Below are 22,668 nucleotides of genomic sequence, written 5' to 3' on the forward strand. Positions count from 1 at the left end.
TGATGCTCAATCTTCAGAGGTATTTTAATAAATCTTTTCTCTCCTATTGTGAATGCCTCATGGAATAGCAGAACCAGATGGTGCAGTGGAGATTTTCTTATCAGGGAAAGAAGGAGCTACCCCTCAAAGCATCACCTATTCAAAACGATAGCAACAGCAACACTGATATCACTGGACTATGTAAAGGTAAAGATACCCATTTTGCTTTTACTGTTTTTCTGCTGATACATGTTATAGGCAAACAGAGAGGATAGGATAAAAAAGCTGTTAAAATATTTCTTCTGTAAGTTTTTAACTCTGTTTTCCTCTTTAAAAGAAATCCACAACGGAACGATATTTAATAGGTGAAAGATTGTCTTGAAAGTTTTTTTTTAAACTGAACATGCTATATGCATATCTTCCTCAGACTTTAGACAAACCATTAGCAAGTCCTTTAAGAAAAAATGTATCAAACTGAGCTTCTGAAGAGTTGCTGCTCCTTTGGTGCTCACAAGTGATCTGAAAAACCTACTCAAGGCCCTAGCATGGAATTTCACAGCCTCCATAATTTGTTTACTCCAAAGGACAAACATTTCTGATTTTCTTAGTTTGACTGAATTTTGAATTGACAACACAGAATCAAAAGATTGGCAGACCCATGTGACCCATGACATTGCTGAACCACTGAATTCACCAACCCTAGAGGCTTCCAACCTTCGGAAACCATAATAAGTGAGAACATGAATTTCCTTTATAGTCGTTAAGTCAGTTGAGATGTTCTTTCACATCTTTTTCCCTAGAATATAATCTATTCTCTCTCCTTTCCTAATCTTTCTGAATTTTCCTTCTCCTCATCTTTCTGGTAAGGTTTCCATACACACTGGCTCAGACATGCACATGGGAAAGGGCATACACTTGGAGGCTTTGGGCTTCCTTGGTGGCTCAGCTGGTAAAGAATCCGCCTGCAATGCAGGAGACCTGGGTTTGATCCCTGGGTTAGGAAGATCCCCTGAAGAAAAGAATGGCTATCCACTCCAGTATTCTGGCCTGGAGAATTCCACGGACTATATAGTCCATGGGGTTGCCAGGAGTAGGACATGACTGAGCGACTTTCACTTTCACTTTCTTTTGGACGCTCTGGATTTGAATCTCAGCTCTGTCACTAGTTGATTCACACTAGTTAAGTAGTTTTGTTAAGTCTTAGCTTCTTCGTTGTAAAAGAAGAATGATAAAACCTATAGACAGGGACTTCCCTGGTGGTCCAGTGGCTAAGACTCTGAGCTCCTAATGCAGGGCGCCTGGGTTTGATCCTTGGTCAGCGAACTAGATCCTACATGCCGTGACTAAAGATCCCACATTCCACAATTAAGACCTGGCACAGCCAAATAAATAAATAAATATATATATTTTTTAAAAACCTGTAGAGAGATATAATAACGGTAAACAATTGTTTTATTATATTATGAATAAAAACTAACATTTATTAACTCTTTTTAGGTGTCTGGTACTGTTCTAAGCTTTATAGGTACGAACACAGTATGCTATACATTGTACACCTAAGACTGGGGACTATCGTCACTCCCACTTCATAGATAAGACCGCCGCACAAAAGGGTAAGCATCTTATCTGAGGTCACATCAACAGTAAGTGACAGATTGGGGTTTGAACCCAAGCAACGTGACTTCAAAGCCCTTAATCCGTCGTGAGCTCCAGCATTGTTAAAGGTCACACCCAGATTTCTCTGGGTCTCTGCCCTGTGCTTCCATCATCTGTTCCCCAGTGATAAGTTACATGGGGATGGGGGTTGAAACTTCATGCAAAGCTGTGGGGCTGCCAGATAAAGTGAGAAGAGAGGACAGCACTCAGGCCAGACCCGCCTCCCCCAGGGGACGTCTCTTGGGCACCGAGGTCATGTCAGTACTACCAGGGCAGCCCATACAGGCTCTGTCCGGGACTTGCTGTTTTCTTTGAACTGTTTCTTTTGAAATAATTATAGATTCACAGGGAATTACAAAGAGATGTACAGGGTGGTACTGCACACCCTCCACCCCGTTTCCTCCAGAGTTAGCACCTTGTATAACCACAGTACAAGAGCAAAACCAGGAAATACACTGGTACCATCCACAGAGCTTCTTCAGGTTTCCCTCGTTTCACAAGCACTTGTGTGTGTGTGTGTGTGTGTGTGTGTGTGTGTGTGTGTGTGTGTGTAGCTCTGTGTAGTTTTATATGTGCAGATTGGCACATTCACCATCACAGTCAAGATATAGAGTTGTTCCATGGTATGGATCCCCTGTGTTTTCCTTTTATACTCACAGCCACTTCCCTCCTTCCTTCCACCCCAAACCTCTGCCAGCCACTAATTTTTCCTTCATCTCTGCAATTTTGTCATTTCAGTAATGCTATATACTGCAGCAACCATGCAGTGTGAACTTTTGAGGTTGACTTTTTGCATTCAGCCAGATTTCCTTGAGATCCTTTTAAACTGTTGTGTGTATCAACATTGTTCCTCTACATTGCTCAGTAGTAGCCCATGATGTGAATGCATCAGCTTCTTTCATTATTTACCTATTGAAGAATGTTTTGATTGTTTCCAGTTTTTTGGATATTATACCCAAAGCTTCTATGAACATCCATGTTACAGGCTTTCTGAGAACAGACAAAAATCCTTCTCTGGAGTAAATACCCAAGAGTTGGCAATGGCACCCCACTCCAGTTCTCTTGCCTGGAAAATCGCATGGATGGAGGAGCCTGGTAGGCTGCAGTCCATGGGGTCGCTAGGAGTCAGACACGACTGAGTGACTTCCCTTTCACTTTTCACTTTCATGCATTGGAGAAGGAAATGGCAACCCACTCCAGTGTTCTTGCCTGGAGAATCCCAGGGACGGGGGAGCCTGGTGGGCTGTAGTCTATGGGGTCACACAGAGTCGGACACGACTGAAGCAACTTAGCAGCAGCAGCATGGTAAGTATTTGGGCTTCCCTGGTAGGTCACCTGGTAAAGAATCTGCCTGCAATGCAGGAGACCCTGGTTCGATTCTTGGGTTGGGAAGACCCCCTGGAGAAGGGATAGGCTACCCACTCCAGTATCCTTGGGCTCCCCTGGTGGCTCATATGATAAAGAATCCACCTGAAATGCAGGAGACCTAGGTTTGATCCCTGGGTTGGGAAGGTCTGCTGGAGGAGGGCATGGCAACCCACTCCAGTATTCTTGCCTGGAGAATCCCCATGGACAGAGGATCCTGGTGGGCTACAGTCTATGGTGTTGCACGAAGTCAGACACAACTAAGCGAATAAGCACAGGCCAGTCCATGGTAAGTATTAATACATGTTTAGGTTTTTAGGAAACTGTGAAACTACTTTGCTTTGTTTTTTAAAACTATTCTTTTTAAAATAATTTCACACAACAGAAACTTTGTTAAGAAAGAATAGTACAAAGAGTTTCATACCGTCACCAAGATTAACCAAATGTTAATTTTGCAACATTTGCTATAGCATTTCCTACATCTCTCTCTCTCTCTCTCTCTTTCTCTCTACCTATCATCTCTCTGTCTCTGCCTATCCTTGCATCCATCCATCCATCATCTCATTTCTGAACTGTTTTAAAGTAAGCTGCGTACATCATGTCATTTTCCTCTTTGCTGTTGTTGAGTCACTAAGTCATGTCTGACTCTTTGCTACCCCATGGACTGCACCACACCAGGCTTTCCTGTCCTTCATTATCTCCCAGAGTTTGCTCAAACTCATGTCCATTGAGTTGGTGATGCCATCCAACCATCTCATCCTCTGTTTCCCCCTTCTCTTCTTGCCCTCAGTCTTTACCAGCATCAAGTTCTTTTCCAGTGAGTAGGTTCTTCGTATCAGGTGGCCAAAGGACTAGAGCTTCAGCTTCAGCATCAGTTCTTCCAATGATCATTCAGGGTTGATTTCCTTTAGGATTGACTGGTTTGATCTCCTTATAGTCCAAGGCACTCTCAAGAGTCATTTTCCTCCTAAATGCTTCATATTTCAGTGTGTATTTCCTAAGAACAAGGACATTCACTTACATAACCACCATATAGTGGTCAAAATGAGGAAATTTAACAATTATTATCTCAAACACATGTTTTTCAGATTTTTCTCAATGCAACTGATAGCAGTTCTTCCCTCTGAAATCCAATCCAAGATCATACAGACATTGCATTCACTTGTCATGTCTCCTTGATCTCCATTAATCTGGAAAAATTGCTCACCTTTTTAATTTAATTAACTAATTAATTTAGGTCTTTTGTGACAGTGACAGTTTTTAATATCATAGGTCAGTATTTTGTAGAATACCCTTCAGCTTGGCTTTGTGTGATATCTTGTCATCATTAGAATCAGATTATGGATTTTTGGCATAAGTGCCACTGAAGTGACGTTTCCTGTTCAGGACACCCTAGCAGGAGGCACAGATAGCCATTTGTTCCAGTGTTGGTGGTGTCAGTGTTGATCATTGATTAACATAGTATCTGCCAGTTTTATCCACTGTAAAGCTATTATTTCTCCCTTTATAATAATAAGTATTTTGTGAGGAACTAATATGAGACTGTGTAAATATCTTGGTGCTCATCAAACTTTCAGCCTCTAGGTTTAGCATTCACTGATGACTCCTGCCTGCAACATTTTTTATAATAATAAACATTTTTATAAATCTAATTCGATCTTTCCTTCTACATGTATTAGCTGGCATTCTACAGTAGTGTTTGCTCTTCCCAATTATCTGTCTGTCTATTGGTCAGTCTAGATATTGTCAGTATGGACTCATGGATTATTATTTTATTCAATGGATTATAATATGTTATTACCATTTTTTATTTCAGTGCCCAGACTATTGCTGATTTGGTGAGGGGTAGCCTCTTCAAGCTGGCTTCTATGTTTTTTGACACGTCCCCATCCTTCCCTGGTGGCTCAGACAATAAGAATCTGCCTGCGATGCAGGAGATCTGGGTTCAATCCCTGGGTTGGGAAGATCCCCCAAAGAAGGGAATGGCTACCCACTCCAGTATTCTTGCCTGGAAAATCCCATGGACAGAGATGCCTGGCAGGCTACAGTCTATGGAATTGGAATTGCAAGCAGTCTGACATGACTGAGTGGCTAACAACAAAAACAACATCCTTCTTGAGGCTTTCCTTACTTTTTGGCACAAGATGTTCCAGGCTTATCTTCTACCTTTCCTGCCCAAGCCCTGGTATCCGCCACTTCTCTTTGAAGCCCTGGCTCCTTTTACAGAGAAAGGTGTTGATGCAGCAAGACCAGGGTGCTGGGTGTGCCCATTGCATTGGAGAGGTCACAGCTTCCAAGCCCTCTCAGCATCTGGGTTTTGAGCTTTCTGAAGTTGAGTTAGGGGGATGCTGTATAACCTAATGCTGCTTGATTGGTTTCTAGTTGTATTAATTCCTTAGACAGCCCCATACACTGGAAATGGGATGTTTTCTGAGTTGAGGGTTGGAACAATGCCCTCAGTGAACTTGGCTTGGCCTAGCAGGGCAGCTGCGAGAGCTATACAGCTGAAGCAGTCCTTGGAGGATAGGAGCCACAGCCCGAGGAGAAGACTCCCGAAACAGCCACCAGACAGAGCATTTGGAAAATGCAGCTGCTTTGCTCCTCACGTAGCTCCTGTCCCAGAGGAGACCCTGCTAGATGGAGATGTTGTTGCTTCTGCTGTTGATTTTGTTGTCATTGTGCACAGCCTTTCTCCTTTCTTAAAAACAAGGGATTTGTGCTGATTCAATTTTTGTCTCAAAATGGTGAAGGAGAATTCCAGGGGTTGCCAGAGTCCAGCTGGATTTTGTGATGTTGCCCTTAACATGGCATATACTCTTAGCTCTGAGAGCTAAGTTATCAGATATGGTGGTGGGGATGGGCAGAGAGAGAGCAAAATAAATAGCATGAAAACAGGACTCTACGACAGAAGATAACTACCCAGGTTTAAAAACCCTCCTCCAAATGGGCCAAGGGAAACCCAGTTAGTAAAACCAGCCTGCATACCAGGTATCCTAATCATCAAGAGTCATTCAGCTCTAGGCCAGTGGGGACCTGGTCTAGCCAGCAGGCTCACAAATGGAACTTTGTGAGATCCTATTTATAAGGAACAGGGCTGCTTTACTAAGCTTAGGGGCTTTGTGAAAGCAAAAAAGTTATGAATCATTGATTAGAAGAGGGCTGGCAGGAAATATACTTGCAGCCCAGACCAAGGAAGTGAAAGAGTCCCCAGGAAGGGCCACACCTGACCTTTGCGATAGGGCTCTGAGAAGCCCCTCATTAGAGGAAAGTACTTTCATTCAGTGCCAAGATGCAAGTACTGCCCTTCAACAATGTTAGACCTTTTACAGGCAAGTTCAGGGTCAGTAAGGCAGAAATTGGGGGAGGCCAACACAGCCTCTTACTAACCTGGGTTTTGCAACACTGCAAGTATTTATATGGGTTGCATGATATTTCTCGCCCTTAATTCAGCTGCTTTTCTGGGACAAGCTCACTGGAGCAGGAAAGGCCTTCCTAGGGCTGGTAGCACCGAACTTCCCTGTTAAGAAAATGGTTGTCTCTCTTTCTAATACTTCACGGAGTGAGTTTCATTCCCTAAAAAAATCTCACACCACTTTACACATGACATATTAGTTATCCCATTGTTTCATACTTGCAAAGAATGTAAAATTAGTAACATGATAAAATATTTAAATTGAAGTAGAGGAGACTTTACTTTGCCGACAAAGACATTGCTTTGTTGCAAAGAAAGGTCTGTCTAGTCAAAGCTATGGTTTTTCTAGTAGTCATATATGGATGTGAGAGTTGGACCGTAAAGAAAGCTGGGTGCCGAAGAATTGATGCTTTTGAACTGTGGTGTTGGAGAAGACTCTCTTGAGAGTCCCTTGGACTGCGAGGAGATCAAACCAGTCAATCCTAAAGGAAATCAACCCTGAATAGTCATTGGAAGGATTGATGCTGAAGCTGAAGCTCCAATACTCTGACCACCTGATGTGAAGAACTGACTCATTGGAAAAGACCCTGATACTTGGAAAGATTGAAAGCAGGAGGGGAATGGGACGACAGAGGATGAAATGGTTGGATGGCATCACCGACTCAATGGACATGAGTTTGAGCAAGTTCTGGGAGTTGGTGATGGACAGGGAGGCCTGGCGTGCTGCAGTACATGCAGCATGAGTTGCAAAGAGATGGACACGACTGAGCAACTGAACTGAACTGAGAGGAGACTAATTTTCTATGAGGGGGTCAGAGAAAGATGAAACTAATATTTATGTATGTTCTACTGTGAAGCATTTGATGCTGTAATGTAGTTATTTACTGATTGTCCTCACATGAGGTTCTTGTCCCTATTTTATAGACATGAAAACTGAGTCTGGGAAAGACTGAACAACAAGCCTATGATCTCACAGCTAGAAGTGGCAGAGCTGAGGCTCAAACCTACATCAGTCTGATCTCAAAGTCTGCAAGTGCTGTTGAAGCTGGTATGTTTGTACCTGGTTGAAATTGGCCTGTATATTAGGCACATAGGATATAAATAGTAAATGTCCATGTAACACGTGATTAACATTGTGTAACCTGAGCCACACTTGAGGATGCTTCTACTTAAAGATTATGATCTGTCTTTTTTTCTGAGGTGGCTCAGCAGTAAAGAATCTGCCTGCCAATGCAGGAGATGTAGGTTCAGTCCCTGGGTCGGGAAGATCCTCCTGGGGAAGAAAATGGCAATGCACTCCAGTATTCTTGCCTGGGCAGAGGAGCCTGGTGGGCTACAGTCCATGGGGTTGCAAAAGAGTCAGATATGACTTAGAGACTAAACATACATGAAACGTGAAATACAGTCACCACATGCAAAGAGGTCTCTGGATGGCTGGGCCAAACCCAAGAGAAGTCTGGAAGCTGTGTTAGCAGTCCACAGCAGTGTTGTGTCCCTGACTTTGTCATCTCTGGATGACTTTAGCCTTAAACCTGTGCTCCTTCACTGGGACCTGCGGGGTGGTTAAATAAGAAGTAGCTTACCATCTTTCATCTCCCTTCCTCTTCTCTCAGCAATTCCTTTTCCAGGGATAATTCTTTACTTCCAGGCTCTGCCTGACCTAATGGAGAGTCTGGGAGCCCTGAGATATGACTGTGATCCTGCACAGCTGAACATTTAATATTGATTTTGTAGGACGATTTTTAATTTACAAAGTGCTTTCAATCACATTGTCTAATGAGTTATCAACAAGGGTTAGGAAAAGTGGTAAGAAGTGAGGCAAAGATGACAAAAGGTGTAAGATGAGCTTGGGAATGAGGCTGATCCTCTGGAGAGGGGGTGGAAGCTGATGAAGAAAGATTGTGTTGGTGAGCCAGCCCCCGAGCACCAGGCAGAGGCAGGACAGGACTTGACAGAATCACTGACCCACAGGCCCCATTTCCCATGACCCTTGCCCACTGCAGACCCCAACAGATACAGAGCCAGGATCTGTAATTTCTCTAAGAGACAGCTACGGTGAACTCTGATGGAAGCTTCCCTCTGACACAAGCTTCCCTCTGATGCTTCACATGCCTTCGTGTGGTCAGGACCACAGGACCATTTTGTGATGCATTTATCTATGCCCTAGTGGCTTATCCTTAAGAACCTCATTTAGAATGGTGCTTTGCCAAAGATAAGAGTTGTGAAGTTGACAGGGCCTGGGACTGTGTCTCTCTTGGCCTGACCTTTTCCACTCCTTTATGAGTCTGATCCATATTACATTACCTTCAGATGAGCTGTGCTTGCTTGGTGGGGAGTGGGTGCCAGTGAGTAAGCTGCCTGGATTCTACCAGCATTTTCACCAGTCTTCCCTGCCATTCTCTACAGAAAAATGAGAATGGAGGCCGATTTTCCAGCAGTGCCGTGGGGAAAATTATTCTGGGCAAGGACTTTATGAACTCTTTCCAGCCACCAAAATGAGGCTGCTGAGTCCAGGCATGTCTGGCCAAGCACGTCCTTACGTTTCAAGGGCACAGCTTGGGAAGGGCGGGGTGCGGCCCACACAGCAGCCGCTCTCTGGCCAGCCCTGAGGCTGGCCGCGTGGAGGGGGGTCGGGCCAGTGACTGTGTGATGGCACTCCTCCTCCACTCCCTGCCCAGGATGCGGGTGGGTGAAAACAGGTATGCAGAGGGTGGCATCCTGATGCCCTCTGTCAGGGGTGCAGCTGGTGGTCTGTGAGCCAGCACCCAGCCAGGGCCGCCTCTGCACAGCAGTGATACCAGTAGCTGGACCCGAGGGCCTCCCCCCACCCACAGACAGGACCCTGTGCTCTCCAGGATTTCCTGACGATGGTCTGCTCACTGCAGTGATGAGACGTGACTTGCTGCATAAAGTGGGGATTTATTCCCCACAGAGTGATAATACTACCGTTTCAGATTTGAACGCTGAACCTAAGTATTTCCATTTGCTCCATATTTAGCACCACCTGCTCTGTACTTTTCCCCTTTGTGTAGTTGTCTCTCTACACCCCAGGCTATGAGCACCATGGTCTGTGGGGGTTATGTCCTGTGTGTCCTGGTGTGTTTGTCCCAGACATCTAGGACAATGCTTTGTTGCTGTTGTTCAGTTGCTAAGCTGTGTCTGACTCTTTGCAACCGCATGGACTGTGGCACATCAGGCTTGCCTGTCCTTCACTACCTCCCAGAATTTGTTCAAATTCATGTCCATTGCATCAGTGATGCTATCTAACCATCTTATCCTCTGCTGCCTTCAATCTTTCCCAGCGTCACGGTCTTTCCCAAAGAGTTGGCTCTTTGCATCAAGGGGCCAAAGTATTGGAGCTTCAGCTTCAGCATCAGTCTTTCCCAGTGAATATTCAGGACTGATTTCCTTTAGGATTGACTAGCTTGATCTCCTTGCTGTCCAAGGGCCTCTCAAGAGTCTTCTCCAGCACCACAGTTCAAAAGCATCAATTCTTTGTCACTCAGCCTTCTTTTCGGCCCAATGCTCACATCCATACATGATCACTGGAAAAATCATAGCTTTGACTATATGAACCTATGTTAACAAAGTGATGTCTCTGCTTTTTAATACACTATCTAAGTTTGTCATAGCTTTCCTTCCAAGGAGCAAGCGTCTTTTAATTTCATGGCTCTGGTCACCATCTGCAGTGATTTTGGAGCCTAAGACAATAAAATCTGTCCCTCTTTCCACTTTTCCCCTTCTATTTGCCATGAAGTGATGGGACTGGATGCCATGATCTTCGTTTTTTGAATGTTGAGTTTTAAGCCAGCTCTTTCACTCTCCTCTTTCACCCTCTTCAAGAGGCTCTTTAGTTCCTCTTCACTTTCTGCCATTAAAGCAGTATCATCTGCATACCTGAGGTTGTTGATATTTCCCCTGGCAATCTTGTGGGGTTGTGATTCATCCAGCCTGGCATTTTGCATGATGTACTCTGCATATAAGTTAAATAAGCAGGGTGACAATATTCACACTTGTCATACTCCTTTCACAATTTGCATACAGCAAGCATTTTTTCCCCTGCTAAATGTTTGTTAGCTCAAGAAAATCAGTAACAGTAGATTTAATTCGATTCAAACCCATATTTGGGGGATGAGAAGGGGCTAGGGATAGAGGATAGCGTTTAAGGACCTGGAATGTGGAGTCAGTGTTGGAATCTGTCTTCACCTACCAGCTGTGTGGCCTTGGGCAGGTTAGTCACCCTCTCTGAGTCTCAGTTTCTTTCGCTGTGAAATGGAGGTAATAATAGTTACTCAACACTCGTTAAAAGCATCAAATGGGATCACAAGTATGTACACATTTTCTAGCAAAGTTCTTGGCAAAGTAAGTCCACAATAGATGGATGAGTATTGGAAGCTGTTATGAAAACATTAAGAACCAGAGGGGTTAAATGAATTGTCCCAATTAATACAATGAGTACTGTTTATTCAATTACACTACAGTGTGGGGTATGCATGCTTAGCCGTATCTGACTCTTCATGACCCCCTGGACTGTAGCCTGCCAGGCTCCTCTGTCCATGGATTCTCCAAGCAAGAATACTGGGATGGGTAGCCATTCCCTTCTTCAGGTTGCAGCAAAAGAAGCCATTGCAATGAGAAGCCTCGGTACCACAACTAGAGTGTAGCCCCTACTTGCCACAACTAGAGAAAAGTCTGCCTGGAGCAATGAAGACCCAGCTCAGCCAAAACCAAAAAACCCCATGGATAAAAAAGAAGATGATGAAGAGGCTAGCTCGGGCAGAGAGCTGAGTCCCAGGCAGCTGCTGTTCCTTCACTTCCAGCCTGGGAGCCAGGAGACAGGCCTGGTCTTTGCCCTCACCTTGGGGAAGGATGGACCCCTCTACCTGCTGGGGCAACACTGGGCAAGTGTAAACATTGGGCAAGTGTAAACATTGTTTTCGGGCAAGAGCAACAAAAAAAATGCAGTACTCCTGATATATTCGGGGAAATCATCTATTGGATTTTAGTCCAAATATCTCCCGAGGTGGAGGCTGTGCACAAAAAGGCTTAGGTGAGCCTGGCCACCTCCCGTCATGCCAGGTGTCTTGCCCAGGAGTGGAGCAGAAGGGCGCTGGGAGCTGAAGGAGATGCCCTGAGGTGTGAACTCAAGTTACTCAGTACTGCTGTGTGGGGGTTGAACTCTGAAATGTTTTGCCAAAACTACTGCAGAAGAATAAATAAAGGGAAGGAAAGAAGAAAGGGATACAATCCTCTTAATGATCCAGTTAAAATGAGAACCTCATCTGCCAACTTGCTAAAGCCATTATTTTAGAACCAGGCCATGTGCTCAGCTCTGTCCCGTGTTTGGCCAGGGGTGTTTAGCACACGCTGCAGTGAGGCAGCCAGAGGGAAAACTGTTTGGACGAGACTTACAGGAAGAGAGCTGATTCCTGGGAAGCACGGTGGTGGGACCTCCCCGCCTCCCTTCCAAAACCTTTCTTGAGCACCACTTACATGCTGGCACTGGTGCTGGTGGGGATGACGATGAGCAGCCTGCCCCGGCCCTCATTCTGCCCGCAGCACATGGAGGCTCAGGCCTTTAGACAACTTTCTGGCAATGGAGGGGCTGAGACTTGCTCCTAGGCCATTGGAGTCCAAATCCACTGTGCTGGGAAAAAGACCAAGCTTTGGACGGCCAGCGGTTGGCAGCCTGAAAAGGTGTGTCTGCGGTTTCCTGCTCTTCTCCATCCTCTTTAAAGGCCCTTCTTTCTCATCACTCCTCCTCTTCCCAGCAGAGGCCCCACCCAAGGAGAAGGCTTTTCTCCCCTGTGTGCAGGAAAGGGCTTGCTTGCCTTCTTCCAGGGCCAAAGGGAAAAGTGGCTCTTCAATAAGAATTATCCAATCTACTTCATGATCTCCAGGAGCATGTGTATCTGTTGAGTACCTGTGGCTCTGAGCCTCCTTTTGGCCATTTTTCAATGGGCAGTTGGGACAACTCACTTCCCAATGAGAGCCACCTGCCTCAGTGATTGATAGACACCAGAGGAAGGGCCACATCCATTTCAAAGAACATCAGTCAGGTCTGCCCACCTAGCAGTTTCAAATTGGAAGGAGGCTGGGGACCAGTAACACAACCATACAGGGAGATGGTGCTGTCTTCCCAACTCTACACACTAGATGTGGTTGCTGGCCCTGCAGACCAGCGTGCACCGGGCAGCTGTCATTCCTTTTCCTAAGAAGTGAGATGAGGCACAGCTGAACTCAGAACCAGCTCCAGATAGCTGTGCAGAGTGATTCTTGCAGAGAAAACAATGAGCTTCCTATGTTTTCCTGTGAAAGGTTGTTGCTGAACCACAAAAGACGCTGGGATTCTTGGCCTCTGGAGGAGAAGAAATCAATCCGGGGCCAGAGACGAGGCTTGATTGCTCAGAGCTTTTGTGTAATAAGGTTTTATCAAAGTATAAAAGAGATAAAGAAAGCTTCTGACATAGACATCAGAAGGGGGCAGAACCTAGAAATTGACCCTCCCCCTTGGCTGGTGTGCATATCACCTATTGCTATATTACCTGATGCTTCTAACTTGGGGCTTTTAGAAGCTCATGGAGTTACAAGGCAATTAGTTTTATCTTCCTTTGTGGACTTCCCTCCTTCCCCTGCCCAGAGAGGGAGGAATCTTGGACTTGGGGTGACTCTGACCCTTGGTTAGGTTGTGCCTAGCCTGACAGAGATGAAGCCAAGACCGTCAGCAACTGTGAGTGGAGACAGAGCCAAAGCTTTGCGGGAAGGGTCTTAGACGAAGAATCTAACCGAGGCTGTGATGGGGCAGTTGACATTTCTATTTATAACTGGGATGTGTTTGTATAACTGGGTCACACTTCAGAGCAGGAAACACCTTTTATCCAAATATCTCCAAGTACTACAGAAAAATGGACATCTTACTTTTCATGATTCCAAACAAAATTTGATTTTCTTCTCATAGCACATGGGTTTTATTTTGTTGAGCTAGTCTAGTAAATCCTATAATAATGTCAGTTTTTCTGATTGACATTGATTACTTGCTGATGTATCTAGTCTGTAGTTCTTGGCTTTTTTTTTTTTTTTCCTGAATAAAAATAAACCAGAGTGATTTGGAATTAGATAATATCTCACTTGTCTTCTGATTCCTAGTGCATGGAGGGTTCCCTATGCAACTGGGGTTAATCTGTGATGGGTTCATTTACATCACACATTCAAAATAAGAAATAATTGTGTGGCTTAGAAGTGCTGTATCACTTAGGAGAAGAATTATGACCTCCCTCTTCTGCTTTCTTTTCTTCATTTTTTTTTTTTCCTGATCTGGTTTGACCTAGTGGGTGAAGTGGGCCAAGTCTCCTGGGAGATGCAGAGGCTCCTGGAAGCGACCACATTTGGGGAGGTCCCTCTTCTCTGAAGGAACCACAGACCATACTGAGGTCAGTTTTGTCAAACAGCATGCTGCCTGTTCTTCCTATCTTTATCATCTTCCCTCTCAATGGGGATATAGGAGATGGTCTCCAGAAGTGTTAATTGTCTTTAATGCAGCTGTTAATGAGAAAGGAGACGATAAGAGGGAACCAGTTCCCTTCCTGCCTTCCTCCCCCTCTTATTCCCTCTCTCCTCCTTCTACAGTATCTACAGAGCAGCTCTAGGGTCCCTGGAGGTTTGGCACCCAGGGGCTGAGGATGCTGACAGACTAGTGTGGGAGACAGACAGGAAAACAAATCAGGGTGTTGGAGTGTTACGGGATCTATGAGAGACCTGTTGGGGGATTTAGCTCACAGAGTGGTCCTTCCCCCACAGTAGTTGGAGTAGGGGTGGGGGGACAGGAAAAGTAGAAGGGGAAGAAGGGGTAGAGGCACAGATCGTATTTATCACCCTATCCCTTGTGAGATGCTTGTATTATACAGGCCCAGCTGTACCTCTGCCAAGGTGGATATTGCATTTTTTTCTTTTCCATTTATGGTTTATTACAGGATATTGAATATAGTTTCTTGTGCTATACAGTAGGACCTCAGTGTTTATCCATCCTATATATAATAGTTTGTATCTGCTAGTTCCAACTCTCAATCTATCCCTCCCCCACCCATCCCCCTTGGCATCCACAAGTCTTCTATATGTCTGTGAGCCTGTTTTATACATAAGTTCATTTGTGTTATATTTTCAATTCCCTATATAGGAGATGTGATATGGTATTTGTCTCTTTCTAAATTATTTCACTTTGTATAATCATCTCTGGGCCCATCCATATTGCTGCAAATGGCATTGTTTCATTTTTATGGCTGAGTAATATCCCATTGTATTTATGTATATATATGTACCACATCTTCTTTTTCCGTTCAGCTGTTGGACATTTTGGTTGCTTCCATATCTTGGCTATTGTAAATAGTGCTGCTATGAACATAGAGGTGTATGTATCTTTTCAAATTTTGTCCAAATATAGGTCCAGGAGTGGGATTGCTGGATCATATGGCAACTCTATTTTCAGCTTTTTGAGGAACCTCCCTACTGACTTGTTGACTCAGGAGTCCAAAGATCTGGTCTCAACAGGAGACAGCTCTAAAGGGCCATCCCAGCCCTGGAGCTCCCAAGGCATCCGCTGAGGCCTGTTACACATAGCATCTCTGCTGCACAGCAACAGTGCAGTTAACTTCTTCCCGAAGGCAGCTGCCTGAAAGTGTTGTTTCCAGGAGCTCCTCCCAGGAAGCTCCTTCTGAACACCCACAGCTCAGCTTCCTGGGAACCTGACCCAGGACTCATCCTAGAGTAACCATTTTTCCCTGTGCTGTGGTTTCCTCTAGCTTCCTTTTATTTATTGACGTTGTCATCACATAAATCTGTCATGATTTTCACTGAAATAGAGACAACCCTTCTCCATCTAACCACTCATCTTGAAGTAGATTTTTTTCCCCTGTAATTTCATAGTTGTCCCTGGCTAACTGCCTTGCTCTCCCATGAACACTTTCACGGACCTCACAAATTTTTAACCTCACAAATATAAATATTATAAATAATTCTTGCCTTTCCTCTTTACAAAATCTTAACTTCCCATTATAAAATCAGTTATGTGCAATTGTAGTTAGCTTAGAAAACAAGATGAAAATTTACTCATAATCCCTCTACTTGGAAATGACCATTTCAATATTTTCATGTTTCTTACCTTCTATGAACTCTAGTTGAAGCTACACTATACTCTGCCTTTCTCACCTGACATTGTGTTTTACACATTTCAAGTCATTAAATATTCTAAAGATGGTATTTTAAAGATGGTCATATTCCAAGGTTAAGGTTGAGTTCTTATGCAAGAAGCCCTTCTCTGATGTCAGGCCTCTTGGTCAGCAACAGTGATTTGAGTGAACCAGGGAAAGTCCACCCACTTGGAGTAACAGGGCCAGAGGACAAGATGCTTTCCAGCTAGTGTGGACCCAGGTGTGTCTTTATTGTTTCCCATGTGGACACTTTGAGAAGTCTGTAAGGCTTTTGAGGGTAGAATCTAGAGTCTTTTGCATCCCCTTGAACACCATTTCTCAGAATATACTTTTGGTTCATGATTTTAGATAGATATAGGTGAACGTTATTATTATTCATTTTTGTTTTTTAAAATTTAGGGACTGGTATAAATTATTCAGGCTTCACAAATGCTGTTGTTTTGGACAAGTAAAAAGCACTTAGAAAAATAAGTGGATATTCAAGATCACCAATCACTGGGGAAATACAAATCAAAACCACATAAGATACTACTCCATACCCACTGCTGCTGCTGCTGCTGCTGCTAAGTCGCTTCAGTTGTGTCCGACTCTGTGCGACCCCATAGACGGCAGCCCACCAGGCTCCACTGTCCCTGGGATTCTCCAGGCAAGAATACTGGAGTGGGTTGCCATTTCCTTCTCCAATGCATGAAAGGGAAAAGTGAAAGTGAAGTCGCTCAGTCGTGTCCGACTGTTAGTGACCCCACGGACTGCAGCCTACCAGGCTCCTCTGCCCATGGGATTTTCCAAGCAAGAGTACTGGAATGGGGTGCCATTGCCATACCCACTAGGATAGCTATTATGAAAAAAATAAAAGCAGTGCCCAGAAAGCAATAGGGTGCAGGAAAATTGGAATATTTATGCATTGCTGATGGGCATGTAAAATGGTGAAGCTGTTGTGAGGAATGTACAGTAATTCTTTACAAAATTAAAACAGAATTATGATATGATCCAGCAATTCCAGTTGTGAGTCTATACATCAAAGAACTGAAAGCAGGGACTGGAAGATATATTTATACACCAATGTTCACATCACATTATTCATAATAGCCAAAAGGTAGAAACCAAATGCCATTAATGGACGGAAAACCAAATGTGGTATATACATATAATGGATTATTTGGCCTTTTAAAAGAAATGAAGTTCTGACACATGGGTGAACCTTGAAGATAGTGTACTAAGTGAAATATGCCAATCACAAAGGGATGTGTATGACTACTTATGTGAGTTGTCTAGAATAAATTCATGGACACAAACTAGACTAGTGGCTGCCAGGGGCTGTGGGGAGGAAAAATGAGTTGTTATTGAATTTCAGTTTGAAAAGATGAAAAAATTGTGGAAATGGACAGTGGTGATGGTTGCCCAATAGTGTGAATGTACTTAATGTCACTGAACTTTACACTTAAAAAATGGTTGAAATGATAAGTTTTATGTTATGTATATTTTACCACAATACAAAAATGAGTGAATATAAATTAAAATTTTAAGCACAGATGATGTGGCCCAAATAAGGTGGAATGTGAATGTCCAAGTTTGGAAAACACAGTCCCAACAGTGTTCACATTATGGTTAGGAATCACAGCAGTTTCATGCAAATGAGACAAAGCCTTATTTCAATACTCTGAGGCCTTTTTAAAAAAATTTTTTCCATTTCTGGGCTAAAAATATTTTATAGCAATTTGTGGTAAATAGGAAGGTAGAGAAGAACTGTGACATTTGTTGAGGAACTTGTGCTCGAGTTTTAGTTGGTTCACTTAATTCTAACAGAGTGGTGTAGTGACCAGCATGGTTCAGACTAGGAAACTGGGTCCCATTGCCAGTAAGTGGCCAGACCAGTCCTCCCCACTGGGCAGCCCCCTCTGCAGCTCTGAGCTCTCTTGGTGGTATCTCTCACTGCTTCCTTGCTTATCCCATTTCACCTTCTGTCACTGGACATTGCAAAAAACAAAAGAAAATTCCACTCTTTTGGAATTTTGCATCTGTAGGGCATTCATTTGGAAAAACACGAATTATGTACCCAACAGTATGTAAAAAGCGGATGCAGATCTTGTCCCTCATGGCAGAGCACACAAACCAAAGCCACAAAGAAAACTGGGCGCCTCCTTAAGATCTTGGCCTTTCCAGTTCCCTCAGCTTTAAGCCTGTTGTAGTCATCACGTTCCATATGAAAAAAATGACACACCCTCACTGCAGAAAACAGAGAAGTGAGAGGAAAAATGCTACCACCTAGAAGTAACCACAGTTCACACATTGGTCAACGTACTTCCCACTTTTACTGGACAGAACAGATACATATTTTTAAAATGGGCTTTACAATATATGGTTTTATCACTGGCTTACAACTAAACATATTGTGAATATTTTCTTTTACTACCATTGAAATTGCCTAGTATAGAGAAATCATAATGTATTAAGCAATCTTTATATATCGGGGGAATTTAGATAGTTTTTTTAAAGGAGACTTTATTCTTTTTACAAATCCTTCAGAAAACAGGTACCCTTGTTTCATACAGCTTCCAATAGATGATAGAAACTTGCCCTTCAGCTTAGCCTTTTAACTTGCTTTTCTGTAGCCACCGGATCAACCAAGACATTCATTTTATTTTCTCAAATCTCTCCCATTTGCTTCCACTTTTCTACCTAGTCACCCAGGATACACGCACACCTCTGTTACTCTAGCATCCTGTCTCTCGCCTTGGATATCTGCCCCCTCCCTTCTCCTCTGCTCCCCTAACAGGTCCTTCCTTTCCAAGATACTGTCTTAACTGATGTCAATCAACTCCATCCAAAGCCTTATGCTCAGTTCCACATTGAGAGTAACCTTTAATAATCTGAATATAAAATTCAATTGTTTAAAGGAAATTATCTGTAAGCCCTTGGCAGAGTTACATGTATCAGAAACACAGGAATCGGGCACAAGATATGGCTTACTCTTTTATTTTTTTAATTAGTTTTTTGTAGAGGGCAGGGCAGAGGAAAGTAATTGGTGTTTTAAGGAAATCTTAGGGACCACAGGGAAATCTATTCACTATTTCAAGGCAACTAACAAATTATTGTCTCTCAGTTGGGCCATTAGAGAGACAGACTTTACAGGTCATGAAATCTGCATGACAAATGTTGAAAACAAATGTGGGTTAATAATAATTTTGTATAGCGAGGCAGATGCCAGGTAGCATAAGAGCACATGCAGACAGTGTTAATTCTGGAGTCCTGGAAGCTGTGAGGTGCTCATCCATCACATGGCCGTCTGGAAGATAGAGACACTTGGTCATTAAAGGAGATCCCTCTGGCACTTTATCCTGTTGCCCACACGTGTGACTCATCTACATGAGCCCCAAAGCAGTTAGGGTCCAAGATTGAGTACAATGTGTTTATGGGATCAACAGTACCTACCAATTATGTGCAGTCAGACTCCCCTGAAAAAATATTTTGACAGACTATGCCACAGGCCCACTGTTAACTTGGTCTTTCTCAGACCTGGTAATCTAACCCAGCCGGTGACGCCTGTAATTGCTGGCGTGTGGCAGAACTTGGTTGGGGTCTGATGATAAGGAGACAGCACATTTCGGGTTCCAAGTTCTGGGGAGAAAATATGGTCCCTACCTACCTAACCGTTCCACCCACACCTTCCAGTCGCCTACCCTGGGTCTGATGTGTATGTGTATGTGTATTTGTGTGTGCGTGTTCGTCACTCAGTCATGTCCAACTCTTTGCAATCCCATGGACTGTAGCCTGCCAGGCTCCTCTATCCATGGACTTCTCCAGGCAAGAATACTGGAGTGGGTAGCTGTTCCCTTCTCCAGGAGATCTTCCCAACCCAGGAATCAAACCCAGATCTCTAGCATTGCAGGCGGATTCTTTACCGTCTGAGCCACCAGGAAAGCCCACCTGGGTCTGATATCCAATGCAAATAGAAAAGACAATCCCTGCCTGGATCAGTGTCCCATCTTATACTCAATGAAGCATTTGTTTTCATTTTCAATTTGTTGAATACTTTCAATTTCTAATATCCGCAGGGCCAGGACTAGGAGAGGCCTCTGAACTAAGGTGGCCTCTGAAATCTGGCTCAGGTTGGGGTGGGGAGCAAACCCTCTTCTCTTGTTCTCCTTTATGTCCCTGCCCTTCCTGTCACTGTTTTCCTCAAATCCGTAAAAATCAATAAGGTGAAAGGGTTCTGAGACCAATCACCAGGGAGTGCCGTGCAGGGACCTTTTAGGATCCATGAAGAAGCTCCTGTGAAAGGAGAAGGGGGCTCAAATCCTCCCGTGGAATTTAAGGACAATACTTGAAGCTGGGTTTCCCCAGCCCCACCCTGGGCTTCCCTTGTTGCTCAGCTGGTAAAGAATCCGCCTGCAATGCAGGAGACCTGCGTTCGATCCCTGGGTTGGGAAGATCCCCTGGAGAAGGGGAAGGCTACTCACTCCAGTATTCTGGCCTGGAAAATTCCAGGGACTGTATAGTCCATGGGGTTGCAAAGAGTTGGATATGACTGAGCGACTTTCACTTGCAAATTAATTAGCAGATGGCTGCCTTCACTTGCAATCCCACTCTGGGGTGGGCACTAACTGAACTGTCCCCCTGGAGTCTGTCTGGGTCTCCCTGCCCAAAGAAAGGAACACCAGAGAGCATCTCTTGTTGTTTAAGAGGCCAAGGCTTTTCTTGTTGATTTTCCTCTACAGAGTTTCACATCCTATAAAGTGTCAGGTAGACTCAAAGTAACTCTCCACCTGAAAGGTGGCGCAACTAGCCACATACTGAGGAAGTAAATATCAAAGGTGCCAGGATGAACATCCAATCTGGAGTCCTTGATGCTTTTACAAGCAGACCTTTGGCTGACAGTCTCCAGCAAGCCATATGGTAAGAGGAGAGACCCTATTAACTAACTGTCCACTGGCCACTAACTAACCTGAGAGGGTAAAAGAGGGGACCTTCTGCTTACCACAACCAGGTAGGAATGACTGAGGAAAGCAGCGAAGCTGGCCATGCCAGCATTTACACATGGAACACTTCCTGGGCAGCCAGGTGTCATGGGGCACAGACCCACAGTTCCTGAGGATGAATGGACATGCAGATTTTAAATCCCCACTTCTCCTTCCCTCTCCGCCCCCAGCCCCTTTCAAGGACTTACTCTTTGCGAGAGTCATGCTCACAGTTGCGTCCGTAGAAAGAGGGAGGGCAGGCACAAAAGGACCCCAGCATGCAGGTTCCCCCATTCAAACAGCAGGTTCTGTTCAGCTCCTTACCTGAAATGTAAGAAGAGGCGGCTGAGAGGGGTGGAGGGACTGAAAAGTGAGTTCCCTTAAAAGGTTAATATGGCGGTAAGGACTTAATCTCCCCAAAGTGTTTGCAGATGTCTAAACATTGTAAATCTCACTGAATAAGACCCTGCTTTTTAGTGTTCCTTTGGCTACCTGTGCTTTTGAGCAGAGAAATCTTTTTTCATGCACAAGCCGGTGGTGGTACCTGAAATCCCCAGCGTGAAGTGGGATCAGGTGAGGGAAACTTGTCTTCTGTGAGGGAAGCTGTGTTCTGTGGTGGGGTGGGGGGCAGTGTGAAGCACATGCCTGTATTGTCCCCAGAATCAGAACCAGTCCAACCATCCATCTACCCAGCTCCAGAATCAGATGCTCACTCTCTTAGGTGAAAGTGTCAAAAAGATACTCAGAAAACACATAAAGGACCACTAAGGTGGGTATGTCTTACTCTTCTGGATTCCCATGGATGCTACAAACTGGGAAGGCTGGTGACGAATTGCAGGCTCCTCTTGGGACCAAAGGCCATCATCTCTGAAGGCCAGGTCTCCCTGTGACAGATGGGCAAGTTCAAGGTCGCCCAATCCTGAATGACAAAATTAACTCCTTGAGTCTGCGTTCCAGGCCACTTGAAAATTGCTAGTGATCAGAAGAACAAAGTCTCTTACCAGCAACTAATCCCAGTTCAAGGGCTCTGCAAAAGGCCATGATCAAAATCACACTAGGAAGAGGAAATCAGACCTCCATTAGCAAAACAAAGCAAATAAAATCCCTTTGAGTTAACACCATAGGCCACTAGGGAGAGAAATCCTAGAGCACCACTTTCCCTTTTTTGTCCCCTTTCTTTTTAAATGATTAATTTATATAACAACCCAAAGAAAGATGATGAGAATAAAATCCAACTAATTTCCAACTCTTTCCAATACATATCCTCATATGCATATAATTTTAAGTGTCTTCTACCTTCTATATCATATATTTTTCTCCTGCACCTAGTTTTCATAGTAATTTTAAATGGCTGGATGACATTCAATGTCATTGACGAATCACATTTCACAAACTATTTCGTTTATACCAGCCATTTAAAAGGTGCTCAAGGTTAAAATACATTTCCCACTATTCTTATCGGTTTCCAGCTTCAACCTTCTCAGAAGTATATTTTAAATGTTAAATTTCATTGTAATGTTGACCTGTTCTTACAAAAGAGGAGGAAACCACTAGTCATGTCATAGGCAGAGCCAGTAACCTGACTGAAGATGTTAAAAGCCAATAACAAAGGTAGATGCAACTTGAAGTCCCAGGTCTTTTGGAAAAACAGCAGCACTGTTGGCAGCTCTTTAAGGTTTGAACGAGATGAAATAGAACAACGCAGAGGTATAGAACACGTTTCCTAAGCTGGCAAACTCTAATAATAAAAAGTTCACCCTCAAGATCGGTTCATACCTGTAAGAGAAGCGCTCCATCTTCCTCTGGTCTGTGGCCCCTAACAATTTAGAAGGAAAAAAATATTAACCCGGCTTTAATTCACAGTCATTGCCAAAACACCCAAAGGAAAATGTTAATTTCTTGATGTGAAAAAGAGCATTTTAAAAGAAAAATATCCCAGATGAGAAATATGCTTTCCCCCAAAGTTCTTAGAAGCAGAAGTCGGGCCGTCCGGCGAAACTAGGGGACTCCTCACGGGGTCTGTCCTAACAAATGCTTGGACTATAACCTTCAGGGAGATTCTCCTTCCTCAGCCGCAAGCCCCCGGGTTGTGGGG

At 44.1% G+C, this 22,668-nt stretch overlaps 2 protein-coding genes across 3 annotated transcripts in view; one reads left to right on the forward strand and one right to left on the reverse strand.

Annotated features, from left to right (window-relative positions):
• LRRC2 (leucine rich repeat containing 2) overlaps positions 1 to 22,668 on the forward strand; it is a 99,781-nt gene that overhangs the window by 30,170 nt on the left and 46,943 nt on the right. The window contains exons 4-7 of one of the 2 annotated variants that reach the window (XM_081525951.1): positions 72 to 186; positions 1,477 to 1,592; positions 7,337 to 7,460; positions 13,741 to 13,842. The gene's annotated coding sequence lies outside the window, so the exon portion shown is untranslated. Of the gene's footprint in view, positions 1 to 68; positions 187 to 1,476; positions 1,593 to 7,336; positions 7,461 to 13,740; positions 13,843 to 22,668 lie in introns of both variants that reach the window. The other variant, XM_081525952.1, reaches the window with a different exon arrangement.
• Positions 18,789 to 22,369, reverse strand: CRIPTO (cripto, EGF-CFC family member). The gene is made up of 6 exons (XM_081525953.1): positions 22,350 to 22,369; positions 21,575 to 21,627; positions 21,358 to 21,492; positions 20,783 to 20,897; positions 20,594 to 20,703; positions 18,789 to 18,901 (listed from the first exon to the last, which is right to left on the reverse strand). Exons 1-6 carry the CDS (start codon positions 22,367 to 22,369, stop codon positions 18,789 to 18,791), a joined length of 546 nt encoding a protein of 181 aa, XP_081382079.1.

Source organism: Giraffa tippelskirchi, chromosome 9 (assembly GCF_054371585.1).
Source record: "Giraffa tippelskirchi isolate mGirTip1 chromosome 9, T2T-mGirTip1v1.2.pri, whole genome shotgun sequence".
In the NCBI taxonomy this organism is placed as follows: domain Eukaryota; kingdom Metazoa; phylum Chordata; class Mammalia; order Artiodactyla; family Giraffidae; genus Giraffa; species Giraffa tippelskirchi.